The following is a 15,949-nucleotide window of genomic DNA, read 5'->3' as shown; positions in this document are numbered from 1 at the left end:
TGTAGGGCACAAGATGGGCGGGGATCTGCAAATTCCCATGGAGACTCCCCTCCCCAGGACCCCATTGTGGAGTCTCTGTAGCTCGGAAGAAAACAGGGCATAGTGGCACCACAGCATCTATCCCCACAGTTTGGGTTTAGGGTGGGGAAGTGCTCTGCCCTGAGATTAGAGTGGGCCCCAGGAGCAGGCCTCTGAGATTCCTGGATTCCTTCCTGCCACCGGCTGGGCCCTGACCTCCTGCACCATGGCATGGCCGACCCTCAGCCTCAGCATCCCGCTTGCTTCCTGTGTCAGCGAGACTACAGTGCCTCCTCTACCCATAGCCTCCTGCGTAGTACTTTGGTTAAAATTCCACCACTTTATTGACTGCTGAGGCCACAAAGTCAGTTCCAGTGCCAGGCCTGATGGCCCTCAGAGAAAGACTGGGCTAGCTGCCTCAAGTCCAGGAGGCAGTTTAGAGGCTTCCTCAATTCCTGTTGTTATGATACTGGCTCTGTGACCCAGTCCAGGCATCAGGTTCTTGCGTCACTTCTTTCAAAGCTACTTGCGGGGGCCATGCTGCCAGCCCCTACCCATACCCTGAGGTGGCCAGTTCCTTGTGGGGAAAGCAGTTTTTCCTGATATTATCATGTGGTTGTCGTGTCCGATCTGCACCCACTTGCTGTTATGGATGGTAACGTGCGATGGCCCTTTAAGAGAAAGAGTGGTGTTAGTGTGAGGGTTGAGCTGTCCACAACTCAGGAGGAGCAGCAGAGTAGAGGGGCAGCGGCACCTCGTGTTCACCTGGGGAAATGCAAAGATGGGGTCCCAGGGCCTCCCAGGGAAGGTGTTGGGTGTGCCTTTGTCTGTCCCCTATTGGCTGCCCCTTCAGAACTGGGTGTACAGAAGCTCAAGAGTGGTGGCAGCTGATGTTTCTGACTCTGGTATTTGGGTCTTTTCTGCTGGGAGGCCCTCTGTACTAACCTACCAAAAAGGAATTGGGGGATTCATAGGGCTGGTCCTGGGGAGCCAGAAGGCCCAGGGACAAATCCAGGCTTTGCTGTGACCTCAGCAGGATCCAATCCCAGTGGGTGTCAGTTTTTCCATGTATGAAACGAGAAGATGTGGGGTAGATGGCCTCTAGTCCTATCTCTCCCTGCTTTTCCCCAAGGTGCCCTGGATCTACATAGAGTCCTGAGGGTGAAGCTGGTAGAGGAGCAGGGTAGGGGGAAAGGAGTGGGAAGTGGGTACCTGGTGTTGGATTTGGCCCTGGCTCCTTAGGAGGCCAGTTGGCGTCACATCTCTCAGGCCCCTGTGGACAATAGCGTTCTCAGGCTCCCTGTCTTGGGGCCTGTTTCCAGACCATAACCCCTAGGCCCCAAGATTTCCGTGGAAAGGGGACAGGATTTGCATCCTCTAGTCCTGCCAGAGTCTCACCTGATTTCCTTGGGGTCCCAGACCTGGCGTCCAAGCTGAGGTGGGGTTTGGCTTCTGGTTTTTGAATGATGAGGTCTCTGGAGTTGAAGGAGGTTGGGCTGTTGAATCAGAAGACATGCCTGCCGTCCAGGCATGCTGAGCCTGCTCTTTCTGTGCCTCAGTCCTCTCAGGAAGGTTCGCACCTCTTTTGGGAGCAGAGCTGGAGCATTGCAGATTCAGTTTGTTCAGCATGTCAGAGGCCAAGATGGAATCAAGGCTTCCTGTGGGTCCCCCAAGGCCATCATTTTCTGTTTCAGGGGCAGACAACTGCCTGTTGCTGTTCCTGTGCGTAGACAGGAACTTCTTTACCTGCAAAGACAGGGAGAACTTGCTGGGTGTGGAGGCAGGAGAGCCAGAGTAAACTCGAGGAAGGAATCTCTTGATTCATAATCTGCTGTCTGGGAATTCAGGAGTGCAGTGGGGAGAGTGGGCATGAGGGTCAAGGCATAAAGAACAGTGGTCAGTAGGAAGCTGCTGGGTGGTCCGGGGAGCCATGTGGTGCCATTTACGCCCAGTTCTCGGGCTGGGTTTGGTGTGGGACACTCACTGTGGAGACGGCAGCATCCATCTCCGTACCATCTTCATCTCCACTTTGTACCAGGCGGAGGATTTCCTCAATGCATTGTCCACATTCTGGAGAGAAGGCAGAGTGGGTGGCAGGTGAGCAAAACTCCTTTCCTAGGGAGACCATCTGGCTGACAGATCCAGGCTGCAGCCAGCTGCCAGTTAAATGCCAGTTCACCTTGGAAGGAAGGCCTGTCCTTGGGTTCATGGCTCCAGCAGCGCTGCATTAACTCCACCAGTCCTTCCAAGCCTGGAGTTTCCGGGCCAGGCTGGGGCAGCTCTGTCAGTGGTGGCCGGATCTTCCTGTCACACACAGCACTCTTCACCAGTGATGTCTTGTTCACTGCTGATGTGGGTGTGTGGGACATGAAGAAAAAGCACTCAGGGTATGAGGGGCCACCTGCTGCCTCATGGAAAGGGGCAGAGAGTGTAGTCCAGAGGAGGTGAGGAGGGAGTAAGACAGTTTGAGCAGGTAAGAGGGAAGAGCAGGGCTTGGGGACTTTCAGGAGGAGGGCACCTGCATTAAGGACCCCAGAGTGTGCTTAAAGTCTTACTCTCAGCTTCTCTTCCGGCGAGCACTGCCCACATCAGCACCCCAAAGCTGTCAGAGACACAAAGGTGAGGCCAAGTCCAATCTCTGGCAAAACACCTCTCCAGTATACCTCCCCCTAGAAGGGCCCCGAGAGGTGTAAAAATTGGGAATGTGTGTTTGGCATGGGTACCTTACCTGTAGACATCACTGGCCATGGAAGCCTTCTGGTTTACATCAGCCAACAGTTCTGGGGCCAAGTAGGCTGGGGTACCCCCTGATACCTCAGATCCTGCCCGTGACCGTGGGCATCCCAGAAATGTGGACAGGCCAAAATCTGCCAGCTGCAAAGAAAGGGAAGGAGAAAGAGGTAGGGGATGGACGGAGCGAGGCAGCTTCCAGAATCCCTTTCTTCCCCCACCCCGAACCAGAGATACAGATCCAGCCTTGTGAAGGGGGTGTGGAGGGTTAGGGGAACAGTGGGACCAATGGGGCCCTTGGTTTGGGGGTCTGGGGCCCCCCTCTAATGAGCTCAGTCAAGGTCTGAGTTTCCTGAGCTGTCAGCCATGGGTCTTTTGAAGTCCTACTGGTGTGGTCAGGGCCTCTGTCACTTGTGGTAGAGGCTAAAGCTTCTGGGTGGGCCTTGGCACTTGGGCAGCTTTCGTACAGAGGAAGATGCTGAGGGTGTTCAGTAGACAGGACTGTAGCAGATGCTACAGTGGGTGGTTCTGGAGCAGCTCTAGGGCAGGGCCTTGTCCAGAGGCTGAGCTGGGGTGTGGTAGGCTGACCTTGGCGTGCAGGTCTGAGTCCAGTAGAACGTTGGAGGGCTTCAGGTCCCGGTGCAGAAGCACAGGATCCTGGCTGTGCAGGTAACACATCCCAAGCACAATCTCCTGCAGCAGGCGGCAGATAAGTGGCCAGGGCAGAGGACATTGGAGTTGCAGCAGCCCCGCCAGGGAACCGTTCTCCATGAATCGAGTCACCAGAGCTGGTCCAGACGCGTAGTCCCACTCCAGCTGCTCAGTGACTCCCAGCAGTGGCAGCACGTCCTCACTATTCAGACTGGCCATGACCTTCACCTCTCCGGATATCACCTCCCTGTATTCCATGAGAGAGCTGGGGTCCCACTCTGCTGGGAAGATCCCTCCCTTCCCCATTCAGGCCCCCAAGGACAGCAGCCTGCCTCCAAGGCAAGACACTGGCCAGCCAACAGCTGGGGCACTCACGAGTTCACGATCTTGACTGCCACATTACGACCCCATTGCTCATGTCGCGCCAGGAACACTGTGCCGAACCCACCTTGTCCAATGCGTTTCACTTTCTTTAATGCCTCAGTGGGCACCAGGGAGGCTTGGCGACCTTTGAGCCTGAGAGAAGGGGCCTTGTCACCAGCTGGCCTCGGCCCCAAGTCCCTGCTGCTTCCTGAAACCCTTCCCCACAATGACACCTGTGACTCAGCAGGGTTGGTACAATCCACAGCCTCCCCCATGGTTCCCACCGTCCCCTGGCTTCAGCACGGGCACAAAGGTGGTCCCTGAGCAAGTTCAAGGGGCATCCTGGGTCTCATTCTCAACTCACCATATCTTGCTGTAGGACATCAGGCTGGATGGGGCGAGAGGCTTCTGGAAGTTGCGAGTTCACACGAATGGAGTAACTTCTGGGAGTGGGGTTTATGGTAGAGAGGGGTCTTGGGGTGGGGTGAAGGGTCAGTCTCTAGGCCACTTAGGCCACTGCACGGATTCAACTTCCTTACCCTGAGTGACTGAATAACTTCCTTTTACAAGAACTGCCGGGAGCCTCTAAAGTTCCGCCTGTCTCTGCAGTCCCGCCCCAAAGGGGCTGGGCAGAACGGAAGCTCAGTGCTTGTCTTTTTCTTTCTCTTTTTTAAAAATTTAATCTTTATTGTATTTTTTTCATTACAATTAATCTCCTCATGCCTCTCTCCCCCCAGCAATTGCTTGTCTTTTCTCATTGGCATTTCCTTGAACAGCTGCTTTATGCCACAGCCTGTCAAGGTGTCACTGGCTTTTAGCCTGGCACAAAGGTGTCCTCACCTTCCAGGAACCCATTCCAACAGCTGGTATCTCTCTTTTCTCCCACAGGACTCCCAGCTGTGCCACCTGCCAGGCCTGGGCTGGAGGTGGGATGGTGCTGAGGAGGATTTCCTGGTCCTAGGGCTCAGCTCTCCCACAGCTACCCTAAGACCATAGCTAACACCTCTGTAATGCTTACCATGTGCCAGGTACATATATGAGCTTATGTAATTCTCACATCAATCCTAAGGGCATCGATACTGCTTTTATGACTTCTTTACGGACAAGGAAACACAGGCGCTGACAGTTTACCTTGGCCAACCCAGTGTGGAACTTCAGAGCCTGCCTCCAACCATCAGGCTTTCCTATTTTCACACAGGCTTCAGGGCTGCACCACTCAGGGGGAGGTGAGAGTGGCTGAGGAAGGTGTGAAGAGTCCAACAGTGTGCTGAAGGGTCCCTGTCTGTATTCCTGCCTAGTCCCTGACAGCTGCTGTCACTGAGGAAAGCTCCTGGCATTGGCAGTGACTTGTCTGCTGTCAAGACCAAGACCTGCTCCCAGAGTGCTGTGGTCAGCTGGATGAACAGCCCCGCCGGAGGGTTGCTGACATGGAGGTGTGTGCTGCAGTGGAAGTACCTCAGAACCTCCCTGCTCTTTCTTCCCATGCACGTTCCCTGGTTAACATAGCTTTCCCATAAGCATATGCTCTGAACAAGGGCTTTTCAGAGCTCAGGAGCTTGGGGAGCCTTAGGGGTTTAGGGTAGACAAAAAGTTACATTACCTATGCAAGGCCTGACCATGGCTGGAGCTTGTGGAACAGCCAGCTCTGGGCGCTCAGTCCTTCACAGGCAGACCCATACCTGTGGGTCGTGTGCCAACTCTCACCAGAAGGTACTCATCTTGGTAGGCACTTTCCATTCTGTTCAGTGGTCCATGGGCTTTGCTGGATGGAGTACAAGTGGCCAGTAGTCAGCTGTGATTTTTAGAGCCACTGAGAACTCCAGAATCCACCCCATGAATTCTGGTGGGGTCAGTCCAGAAAACAGCTATTTTGGAGCTGTTTAAGGGATTTTTTGACCTTAGTCAGTACATGGTACACACCAAATATTTGTTGAATTGAATTAATAAAAGAACAACCAAAACTTCAGGGGCTTCCTTAAGATGCTGATCATCCCAGCTGGAGCTCCATACTCATTGAGAGAAAAGAGGAGGTTGGGCTTTTTCATGGTTAGGGGCTCTCACTTGCACATTGACAGAATACATTGGAATTAGACTTTATTATAGAGATATGATGGTATTTCATAGACTATGAAGGCAAGTGCAGCAGGTCCTCAGAAAAGTGTGGTCAGGAGCTAAGAGCCAACAGGGAGTGTGCCATTCCTTTCATGACTATCTCTAGGGAGAAGAACCTGGGCTCAATGTCTCAGCTCTCCTTGATGAGAACAGACAGAAAGGAGACAGAGGGGTATTTAAAGACCTGGCTGGATTTCTTAGATTGGGACAAACCCTGAGAATCATGGGTGAGCCACTGTGAAGCATGTGGTCGGGGATAATGTTGGAGCCTGTACTGTTTTTGACTCAAGATAAACCAAGTCCCTTTAAAGGAAACAGGGGCAGGAATGGGAGTCTGGAGTGCGTGCTTGAAAAGACCCTCTGCTTCTAGCAGGAGGGGACTAGTGAGGCAGAGTTGATTCCTAGATTTTGAAGCTTGGGCCTTTCCTGAGGCCTGGTGCCCCTGACCCCAGTTGTTCCAGGTTTTGGATTCTGTTTCAGTGTCTGTCATCCTTTTAGTTCTCTGCTCCTGATTTGGTTGCCTTCAGCCCCTCCCTTGTAACCTGCTCTGGCTCCCTATCCCTAGTTGTTAGGGTGAGAGGTGGAGAGCAGAGGGTGTAGTCTCTCTTCCTTCATATTCTAGACCTAAGTAACTCTCACCTTTTGTTTGATTAAGAGATTTCAATTATAGACCAAATGCTATTCATTAAGGTGATGGCAAAAACGATTACGGAGGATTTTCATTTTCCTTAGTGTAGGAATATTTTATATTAGCATACATTACTTTTTTTAAATCCTCACTGGAAAACGAGCTTATTGATTTCTAGACAGAGGGGCAGGAGGGAAGGAGAGAGGGAGAGAAACATTGATGTGAAAGAGAAACATCAATTGATTGCCTCTCACATGTGTCCTGGCTGAGGACTGAACTCATAACCTAGGAATGTTCCCTGACCAGGAATTGAATCCATGACCTTTCAGTTTATAGGCTGATGCTCCAATGAACTGAACCACATTGGCCAGGGCAGCATATATTACTTTTATAAAAACTTAAAGAAGGAAGAAAATCATGATTTTGCAAAAATTTAGCTATGAAGATATTAACTCAAGTGCTGTTTAAAATAGTGAAAAAAGAACCCTAGATATCCAATGATAAGAAAAAAGACCAAATAAATTTTGTAATAGAAGACTACATAGTCATTAAAATGATGCTCTAGACCTATATTTATTTATATGACAGGTGATTTCCACATATCAAACGGGGAAAAAAGCAAGTTATAAAACAACGTGTACCATATAATCACTTTTTTTGTTTGTTTAAAAATTCTCTTCCAGTAGTATGAGTTCTCAAAAGCCTCCTGTAGCAGAAAACTTAAGTGCCGTACTGTATAAAGCACGGCAAATAGATATTTAAAATTTCTTTAATGAGCTCTCCCAAAGTAATCTCCCAAGGGCATCCCCCTGAAACCAACAAAATAAAACAATACAAAACAAAGGGTAGAAAAATACAATAAAAATAAAAAAAAAACTAAACTAAAGGTAAATAGCAAATAAACAGAGAGGTCAACTAACTAGAAACCTAGAGCTTTGGGGACTGGGCAGGGGTATGGGAAGTTGGGGGAGAATCAGAGAGTAAGCCCTAGGGCCTAGGAGGATGGAAGAGCTAAATGTGAGAGACACCCCTATTCCCCTCAAAGCTGGGACCCTCAACGAGGCTACATTCTTAGTGGAAAGGATACAGTCCACTTGCTTGCAGAGGGAACCTACAAGGAAGCCTATCTAGGCTGCATTACTAGATGTTATAATTAATAAAAATGTTAGTCTCCATGTGAGACCTGCTCTCTTTGCCTTTGATCAAATAAACCATACACTGAAAAATTTAAGAGGCCCCAGATTATTAATGCTCCTTAGAGTTCAGCAGATGCAAACTGAGTCCTCCTCAGAGGAAAGCAACCTCAATCCAGGCTTCTGGATTAAATTCAGACAAATATAAACCTACCAAAAATTACTAAATATATACAGATTCAGATCACTATGAGGGTGAATAAGTAGGAACAGTAATCAACAGGTTTATATCTCTAAGGACTCCATAGTTTGGAATAATCAGATAATCTAAAGGAGCTATTGTAAAATGCTTAAAGAATAAAATATGGAGCATAAAAACTGAATGAAGAACAAAAGATGATTAAAAATGCCCAGATAGATCTAGGAAAAAATAGAATATCAAAACCCCCAAAATTGTATGTGACCATTAAAATTAAAATTGCAATGCTTGGTTAAACAGAAGATACAGCTAAAGAGAGAAGTAGTATGCTAAAATGGATCTGAAGATATTCCCCAGAAAGCAGCAAAGAGAGACAAACAGAAAAATTAAGAGGCAAAGACTTAGGAGATTCAGCAACTATCATCAGATTGGATGGATCCCTGTGAGGGGAGAAGAGGAAAAAAATGGGAACCAGGCAATATTTGAAAAGAAAATGGCTGAGAATTATCAAAAATTGACAAAATGCAAGAATCCACAAATATAGAAAGCACAATGTATACCAAGAATGATAAATATAAAGAAATCTACATCTAGGTACATTTTAAAAAAGATTTATTTATTTTTAGAGAGAAGGGAAAGGAGGGAGAATGAGAGGGAGAGAAACATCAGTGTGTAGTTGCCTCTTATAAGCTGCCTGCTGGGACCTGGCCCACAACCCAGGCATGTACCCTGACTGGGAATTGAACCAGTGACCCTTTGGTTCTCAGACTGGCACTCAATCCACTGAACCATACCAGCTAGGCCTATATTTGGTAAAATATGTAAGTGGAAAAATAGAAAAATGTCCCAAGTAATGGCTGGTAAGTTTACACATGATTTTATTTTCTTATATTTTATATTCATATTTTTTTCTGTATTTTCTAGCTTTCCTAAAATGAATTCATGAAAGTTATGTAGCCTCCGCTTTACTCCCAGGACATTACCAGAGATGCAGTAGTTCCCTGTGCCATTTACTACTGTTCTAACAGGAAATCTACTCTTGGCTGTTCCCTCTTGATTTCCTGAAGCTCTCTCTACATAGGCCCACTGGCTTCACCTTTGACACCTGATTGGTTAACCCTTGGTGGTCTAATGATGAGTAGGACTTTATATTAGACCTAGGAGAGGTAAGTCCAGTCAAGAACAAAGGTACAAAGTTCACAGCGGAACTTTGGGAAAGGCAAGGAGCTCAGACTGGCTGAGTGACCATTTCCTCCCCCCCCCCATATGCATCATTATTATCATCATATCATCAACAATGATAAAAACTAGTCTTTTTACACTTGATAGTTCACAAAGCACTTTTACACTAAATCATCACAAGCCTGTGAGGTTGGACCAACTGTCAAGTTTTGCAGATGAAGAAATAAAAAGGCCTCACTATTGCCTGGATGTAAAAGACAAAGTGGTAAGAAAGTTTTTACTGTGGTTGTGCGAAACCCACCCACTGGTGCAAGTCTGCTTTACTCATCAGGGAAACCCTTATCTCTGCTCCCAGTTGTGGAAAAACAAACCCTGACCAGAAAAGGAAAGGGTGCAACTGTGGGCAAATGAACTGCCACTTTTGGAGACTGCACTCAACTTGGAAAAGTCAAAAAACAAACCCCAGAGTTTGAGCAGAGAAGAGTTATGGGGAAAACGTTCTGCTGGGGAAGGCATCTGTGATACTGTGATTTATGATTAGGCATATATATTTGGTCTTACCCCATTCCTGGCAACAGACCTTCTAAAACCCTTGGAATTTCCTGTGAAAAGCAGTCGGGGGAGTGTCTTTTTTATGTTAACTGAAGTGGCTTTTGGAAACTGCTTAGGTAACCAAAGAAGCGTACAGCTTGCCAAGGGAAAGGGCCTCCGCCTCCTCTTTGGAGAGTCGGAACTTTCAGTCCCACCCACTGGGTGGGCAGAGGAGCTGGAGTTTGAATCAATTGCCAATGGCCAATGATTCAATCATGGCTATGTAATGAGGCCTCCATAAAACCCAAAAAGATGGTGTTCAGAGAGCCTCCAGGTTGATAAACAGGTAAGTGGAGGTGTTGGGAGGATGATGCCTGAAGAGGGCATGGACACTCCAACCTCCTTCTCACATAACTTGCCCTATGCCTCTCTTCCATCCGGCTATTCCTGAGTTAGATCCTTTTGTAATAAACCGGTAGTCTAGTAAGGAAAATATTTCTCTGAGTCTGTGAGCCGCTCTAGAAAATTAATTGGACCCAAGGCCAAGGTTGTGAGAACCTCTCATCTATAGTCACTTGGTCAGAAGTATAGGTGACAATCTGTGTTTGTGATTGACATCTGAAGGGAGGTGTCAGCCTTGTAGGATTAAGTCCTTAACCTGTAGGATCTGAGGCTCTCTCCAGGTAGACAGGGTCAGAAGTGAGTTGAACTGTAGGACACCCTGCTGGTGTCAGAGAGTTTCTTGGTGTTGTGGGAACCACTCCCCACCAAACACATCCATTGGAGCTGGGTTTAGAACCAGTAGGGTTCCACGTTTGGGAGTCCCTTCCAGTGCCCAGGGCATGCTCTTCTCCTTTAGCGTTCCAAGCAGGGCAATAGGCCCCTTTAACTTGTTTTTCCTCAGCACAGCCGAGACTGATGCTTTCACAGAGAACATGGTGCCCCTTGGGTTACTGGCCCCAGCCAGATGGAGCCCTGCTTGTCATCTGTTTCTTTACAGAGCACATTTTGAAATGGTGTCCCATTAGCAGAGCCTGCGTTTGCTGTCTACACACTCTGGGCAAGTGAGGCTGGGAAGGCTAACTTCTTTTCATTATGCCTTGGCACGATGGGACTAAAAAGATTTTGAGCAGCTGTAAATGATGTGTCCACACACATACAACAACCAGTGTGCGCCTTCTGTCAATGTGGAGTCCTTCTCTCTTTGCTTTCTGTGTCTAGTTAATGTCCTCTCTCAGCCTCTCTCCTCCCAGTGGGGAAGGCCACTGCTTCAGATTGATTCCCTAGCTGCATAGCCCAATGGTCAAAGTACAGGCTCTCAGGTCACTGGACTGGGGACTGAGTTCTGGTTCTACGAGTTACTAGCTGTTTGACATTCAGCAAGTTACTCAGCCTCTCCGAGCTACAGTTAGTTATAATACCTACTGGGGTGGGTTACAGTGGGATGAACTGAAATAAGGCATAAAAAACCCCCTAGCACATTTCCAGGCACATATCACGTGCTTAATCGGTGATAGGCATTAATACAATAATCACAATCGAGTTTCCAATCTGAGGAACATTTCTCCACTTTTTCCACTTTATTTATAGAGCAGAGAAAAATGCTTTTGCTGCTCAGTGAAATAGCTAGCTTTCCCTCCTCTTGGGAAATTCCCATGCACCCCCCCTACCCGCCCCCCACCCCCTGCCAACCTGCTTTCTCCGAGCGCCTTTAATGACTCATGCCCTCAGGTATTCTCTCTCCCAGACAATATTCTGAGGCAGCAGTTGAGGAAGTCAGTAGTGTCCTTGCCTGTGGTCTTGAGGGGAGAGGGCTTTAATCTGGGGTCTCCAGCTTTTCCACTGAAAGGCACTTGGGGTCATCTGCTTGACACAAAGGTGCGCAATAAGTCTGAGCAGATTACATTGTCAACCTAAGTATGGGCTTTGGACCTGAGTCAGCTGCTTTTGGTGTCCCATGCCACATATTCTCCGGCTGCTTTTGATTTGAACTGAGCTCTGGTGGATGGTCCCATGACCCTGCCAGTGCCCCACGAAGAGGCCTGGTCTTGGTTTTTCTCCCTCAGTTGACAGAAGTGTGGCAAGAGGAGGGGAAAGTTAATGCTTTGAATGCAACCCTCACCCCTTGGAGGTCATGGGTCCATGCCCAGCCTCCTAATCTTCAGGGGGTCAATTCTAAAGCGAATTCCACAGGTCTTCAGAGAAGCGTTGGCTGGGCTGAGCTCCATGTCAGTTGCACATTTTTATTGGCATTTTTTCCTTCCCCGACTTACATTTTCTGCTCCAGCCCTCCCTCCAGGAAGTCTCAAGTTCTGGTCTCAGGCATTGTGTTCAGGGCATCGCAATCCAAGTCCTCTGCTCTGCTTCCTCCTCATTGTTTCTCCTCTGAATGTTTTTGTGACTAGGACCCCTCCCTATCTGGAAGGAAAGAGGAAAGGAGGGGAAAGGAAGAGAACAAGAAAAGAATCTAGCTCCCTTGGAGATGGGGCATTATGTATTCTGGCATCTAGAATGGGCTAGAGACTCACTAACTTGTTACCTCACTAAAATTTTAACAACAAACTGGTGAGGAAGACTATTATTAGCCCCATTTCATGGACGAAGAAACTGAGGAGGCCGTGAGAAGTTAAGTAACCAGCCCAAGGTCATAAACAACTTTGTGGCAGAACAGGGTTTTAAACCAGATCTATGCTCTTTCATCTACTTCCCTTTATGGGTGAGGTTCTTTGAAAAAATCAAGAAGCAGGACTTTTTCTTTTTTTACACCATACTTCAATTTATTGGCATTGCCAATCTATAAAGAAGACAGTGACATCGTTTTCAATCTACCATATCATGTGTCCACATATCTTCACCTTGAAAATGTAGCACTTCAAGCTTTAGTCAGGGTAGATTATTATTCCTCTTTCACTTTCACAATTGTCATGCTGCTGCCAGAGGTCTTCTTGATGCGTGCTTTGAATTCTGTTTTCAGTGCATCTCTCTGCTTCGGCACGGTTCTGGGAGCATAGGTTGTAGTGGAGTCCAGCCTGTCTCCAGAACACCACCAAGATGTTGGACGGAATCATGAGAACATATAAAAGTCAGCTCCGTGACTTGGGGAGCAGGATTTTTGAATCAAGTAAGACGATTAGTATTTTTCATTAAATATTTTAACAGCTTTATTGAAATAGAGTTGACTTTCAATAAACTGTACATATTTAAGGTATATAATGTGATGAGTTTTGATATGTGTGTATGTCTGTGAAACCATCACAATTAAGATAGTGAACACATTTATCACACCTAAAAGTTTTTGTGCCCTTTTCCAATTCTTCCCTTCTGCCCTTTTGTGCCATTCCCCCTTTCTTGGCAACTGCTAATCTTCTTTGTATAACTTCAGACTGGTTTACATTTTCTACTTTATGTAAATGGAATCACATAGTATGTATTGTTTTCTGTCTGACCTCTTTCACTCAACTTAATTTTGAGATTCACTTACATTGTTGTGTGTATCAATATTTCATTTCTTTTTATTGCCAAGTAGTATTCCATTGCACCACAATTTCTTCATCCATTCACTTGTTAATGGACAATAATTTTTGGCTATTACAAATAAAGCCCTGATGAATATTCATGTACGAGTCTTTATATGTGCATATGCTTTCAGTTCTCTTGGGTAAATACCTAGAAGTGGAATGGCTCAATCACACGGTAGGTACATATCTAACTTTTGAAGGAACTGTTAAATGGTTTTCCAGAGTGGTTGTACATCTTACATTCCCACTAGCAATGTGAGAGTTCAAGTTCTTTTATATCCTTTCCAACCTTTGGTGTGCTCAATGCTAGATGTTCTGATAAGCTTCACATTGTGATTTTAATTTTCATTTCCACAATGACTAATGATACTGAGCTTTTTTTTCATATGATCACTTGCCATCCACATCTTCTTAGGTAAGTGTCTGTTCAAACTTTTTGTTCATATTTTATTGAGTCATTTGTTTTCTCATTATTAAGTTTTAAAATTTCTTATATATTCTGTTTTTCTCTTTGGTGGATTGTGCTTTAGTTGTCATCTATAAAAAATTTTTGCTAATCCAAGGTCATAATGATTTTCTCTTATTTTCTTTAAAAGTTTTAGATAGTTTTACATTTATACATGGTTTTATATTTATAGGTATTAGTTTTATTTTAAAACAAACCAATTTGTTTTAAAGGTTCAGACATCCCTGTTTATGGTGTGTCTGTGTGTGTGTGCATATTTTCTTTGATCTTTTCTCTTAGCTTTTAAGGAAATTCATTTCAAAAGTGTTAGATTGTCTCACCTTTGATAGGGGAACTAAAGACAGGGAATCTGCGTAGTTTAGACCAGCTTTTGGGTGGAGGAGGGTGCCTTCCACCCCTGTAGCTGTGGTGTGGATGTGGAGAAGTAGCTCAAATGAGCATCAAGAATAGTGACCACTATTCTCACCTGAAGATGTGCCTTCTCAAGTTCTTCTCTGCCAAAAGTTTGAAGGTTTTGTTTTGTTTTAACATTAGAAGCTGTGGGAAGGTTCTGATCTGTGTTGCAACATGTTTAGGAAGATCAAGTCAGTGGCTGATTAGAGCGTGAATTTAGTTGGGAATGTCTGGAGGCAGAGAGAACAGGAGGCCACAGAGGAATTTAAGAAAGAGATGATGGCCATGACCAGTGTGGCTCAGTTGGTTGGGTGTCACCCTGCAAAGTGAAAGGTGGCCAGTTTAATCCTTGGCCTGGGTTGTGATCTCAGTCCTGGTCGGTGTGCTGTGTGAGCGGCAACTGATTGATCACATCGATGTTTCTCTCCTTTACTTTCTCCTTCCCTTCCCCCTCTCTAAAAACAAATAAATAAAAAAGAAAGAGATGATGGGGGGACTTCCAGTCAAGATGGTGGCATAGGTAAACATGGCTTGCCTCCTTGCACAACCACATCAAATTGGAACTAAACTATAGAACAAACTATCACTCAGAACCATCATAAATTAAATTGAATGGAAGTTTGACAACTACCGCATCCATCCAGACTGGTAGGAGAGGTGGAGACATGGAATGGGATAGCCCTACATCCACACATGGTGGATAAAATTTGGGAGGACTGTCTTGGAAGTGAGGAGTCCCAGCCCCACACCAGGGCCCTTAACCCATGGTTCCAGTGCCAGGGAGATAAGTCTCCAAAACTTCTGGCTGCAAAAGTCAGGAGATTGAGTGAGTGGAAGAAACTTCTAGAGTCCCAAGCTGTTCCTCTTGAAGAATCAACACATGGAATTACTCAGACTCACTCCTTCTGAGCTCTAGCAGTTTGTAGGGCACCAGCCAATAGAGGGAGGAACTGAGGTGTCTGGTATGAAAGCGAGGGTTGGGGGACAGCTTTCACCTGGATAGAAAGGTGGGCAGAGGCCATTGTCCCTTTTCTGGACCTTCTCCCACCCAGAGCCACAGAGCTGGCAGGCAGGTACCATATCTGAGCCTCCATCAACCTGACTAATACTGTTTGCCCTGCCCTGTTAACTATGACTCTTCCATATGAATGGCTTGTCTTGGCTCATGCTTCACAACTTCCTAAATCCTCTCAAACAAGCATCAGCTGGCCTCAGTGAGCCCCAAGCCCCTGTACCTCTTGCTAAGTGGCCACAGGCCTGGCACTAGCAGCAGCCAGCCTAGATTCATAGCTTGGCTTTGTCTGGGAATCTCCAAGCCCAGTACAAGTAGCAACCTTACATTGTTTTATAGCTCAGGCAGGTTGACCTGGGCAAAAGACAGGTGGGGCCTGACCTTGGCCTGTACCACCTGGGAAACCCCAGAGCCTGTGTACCCAGTGGACAGCTACAGACAATGTTGGAGGACGACCTCCCTGCCCCACACAGCTGATCCTCCACAGAGGGTGGAGATTGGTGGTCAGTGGTCACAGCCAGTCCTTGCAGCTGACTGGCTTGGATAAATCCCTTCCATTTACCTGCCAACAGCAATCAATGCTCAACTACAAGAGGAAGGTGTACTCAGTCCACATGAAAAGCACACTTGGAATGCCCAGCTTGAGTGATAGGGGAGGCTGTACCACTGGACCCTACAGGATACCTACTACATTAGGCCATATTACCAAGACAGAGAGACATAGCAGCTCTATGTAATACAGAGAAACAAACACAGGGAGGCTGCCAAAATGAGGAGACAAAGAAACATGGCCCAAATGAAAGAACAGATCAAAACTCCAGGAAAAGAACTAAATGAAAAAGAGATAAGCAATCTATCAGCTTCAGAGTTCAAAACACTGGCTATAAGGATGCTCAGGGAACTTAGTGAGGACCTCAGCAGCATAAAAAAGATCCAGTCAGAAATGAAGGATATACTAATTAAAATAAAGAAAAATTTACAGTGGAAGCAACAGTAGAGTGGATGAAGCCAAG

General features: G+C 46.7%; 1 protein-coding gene, 1 long non-coding RNA gene and 1 pseudogene across 3 annotated transcripts; 1 reads left to right on the top strand and 2 right to left on the bottom strand.

Moving 5' to 3' along the window:
• Positions 1–343: 343 nt before the first annotated feature.
• RIPK3 (receptor interacting serine/threonine kinase 3) lies at positions 344–4,334 on the bottom strand. 2 transcript variants are annotated; one of them, XM_028506281.2, is made up of 10 exons: positions 4,127–4,334; positions 3,775–3,915; positions 3,337–3,646; positions 2,747–2,892; positions 2,574–2,620; positions 2,198–2,365; positions 2,003–2,088; positions 1,417–1,764; positions 1,231–1,291; positions 344–689 (listed from the first exon to the last, which is right to left on the bottom strand). In XM_028506281.2, exons 1-10 carry the CDS (start codon positions 4,144–4,146, stop codon positions 541–543), a joined length of 1,476 nt encoding a protein of 491 aa, XP_028362082.1. In that variant the 5' UTR covers positions 4,147–4,334; the 3' UTR covers positions 344–540. The 2 variants fall into 2 exon arrangements, with proteins under 2 accessions (XP_028362082.1, XP_035885686.1); XM_036029793.1 differs by having other exon boundaries at positions 485–689; positions 2,198–2,362.
• LOC118501400 lies at positions 2,041–3,154 on the top strand. Its single transcript, XR_004904052.1, has 3 exons — positions 2,041–2,104; positions 2,489–2,491; positions 3,090–3,154. It is a non-coding gene; the product is annotated as an uncharacterized LOC118501400 (long non-coding RNA).
• An 8,003-nt stretch (positions 4,335–12,337) lies between the features above and the next one.
• Positions 12,338–12,631, bottom strand: LOC114492078 (annotated as a pseudogene).
• Between the last annotated feature and the right edge of the window lie 3,318 nt (positions 12,632–15,949).

Source organism: Phyllostomus discolor, chromosome 1 (assembly GCF_004126475.2).
Source record: "Phyllostomus discolor isolate MPI-MPIP mPhyDis1 chromosome 1, mPhyDis1.pri.v3, whole genome shotgun sequence".
Classification (NCBI taxonomy): Eukaryota; Metazoa; Chordata; class Mammalia; order Chiroptera; family Phyllostomidae; genus Phyllostomus; species Phyllostomus discolor.
The sequence above is the reverse complement of the archived record's forward strand: the minus strand, read 5'-3'. Positions and strand labels throughout refer to the sequence as shown.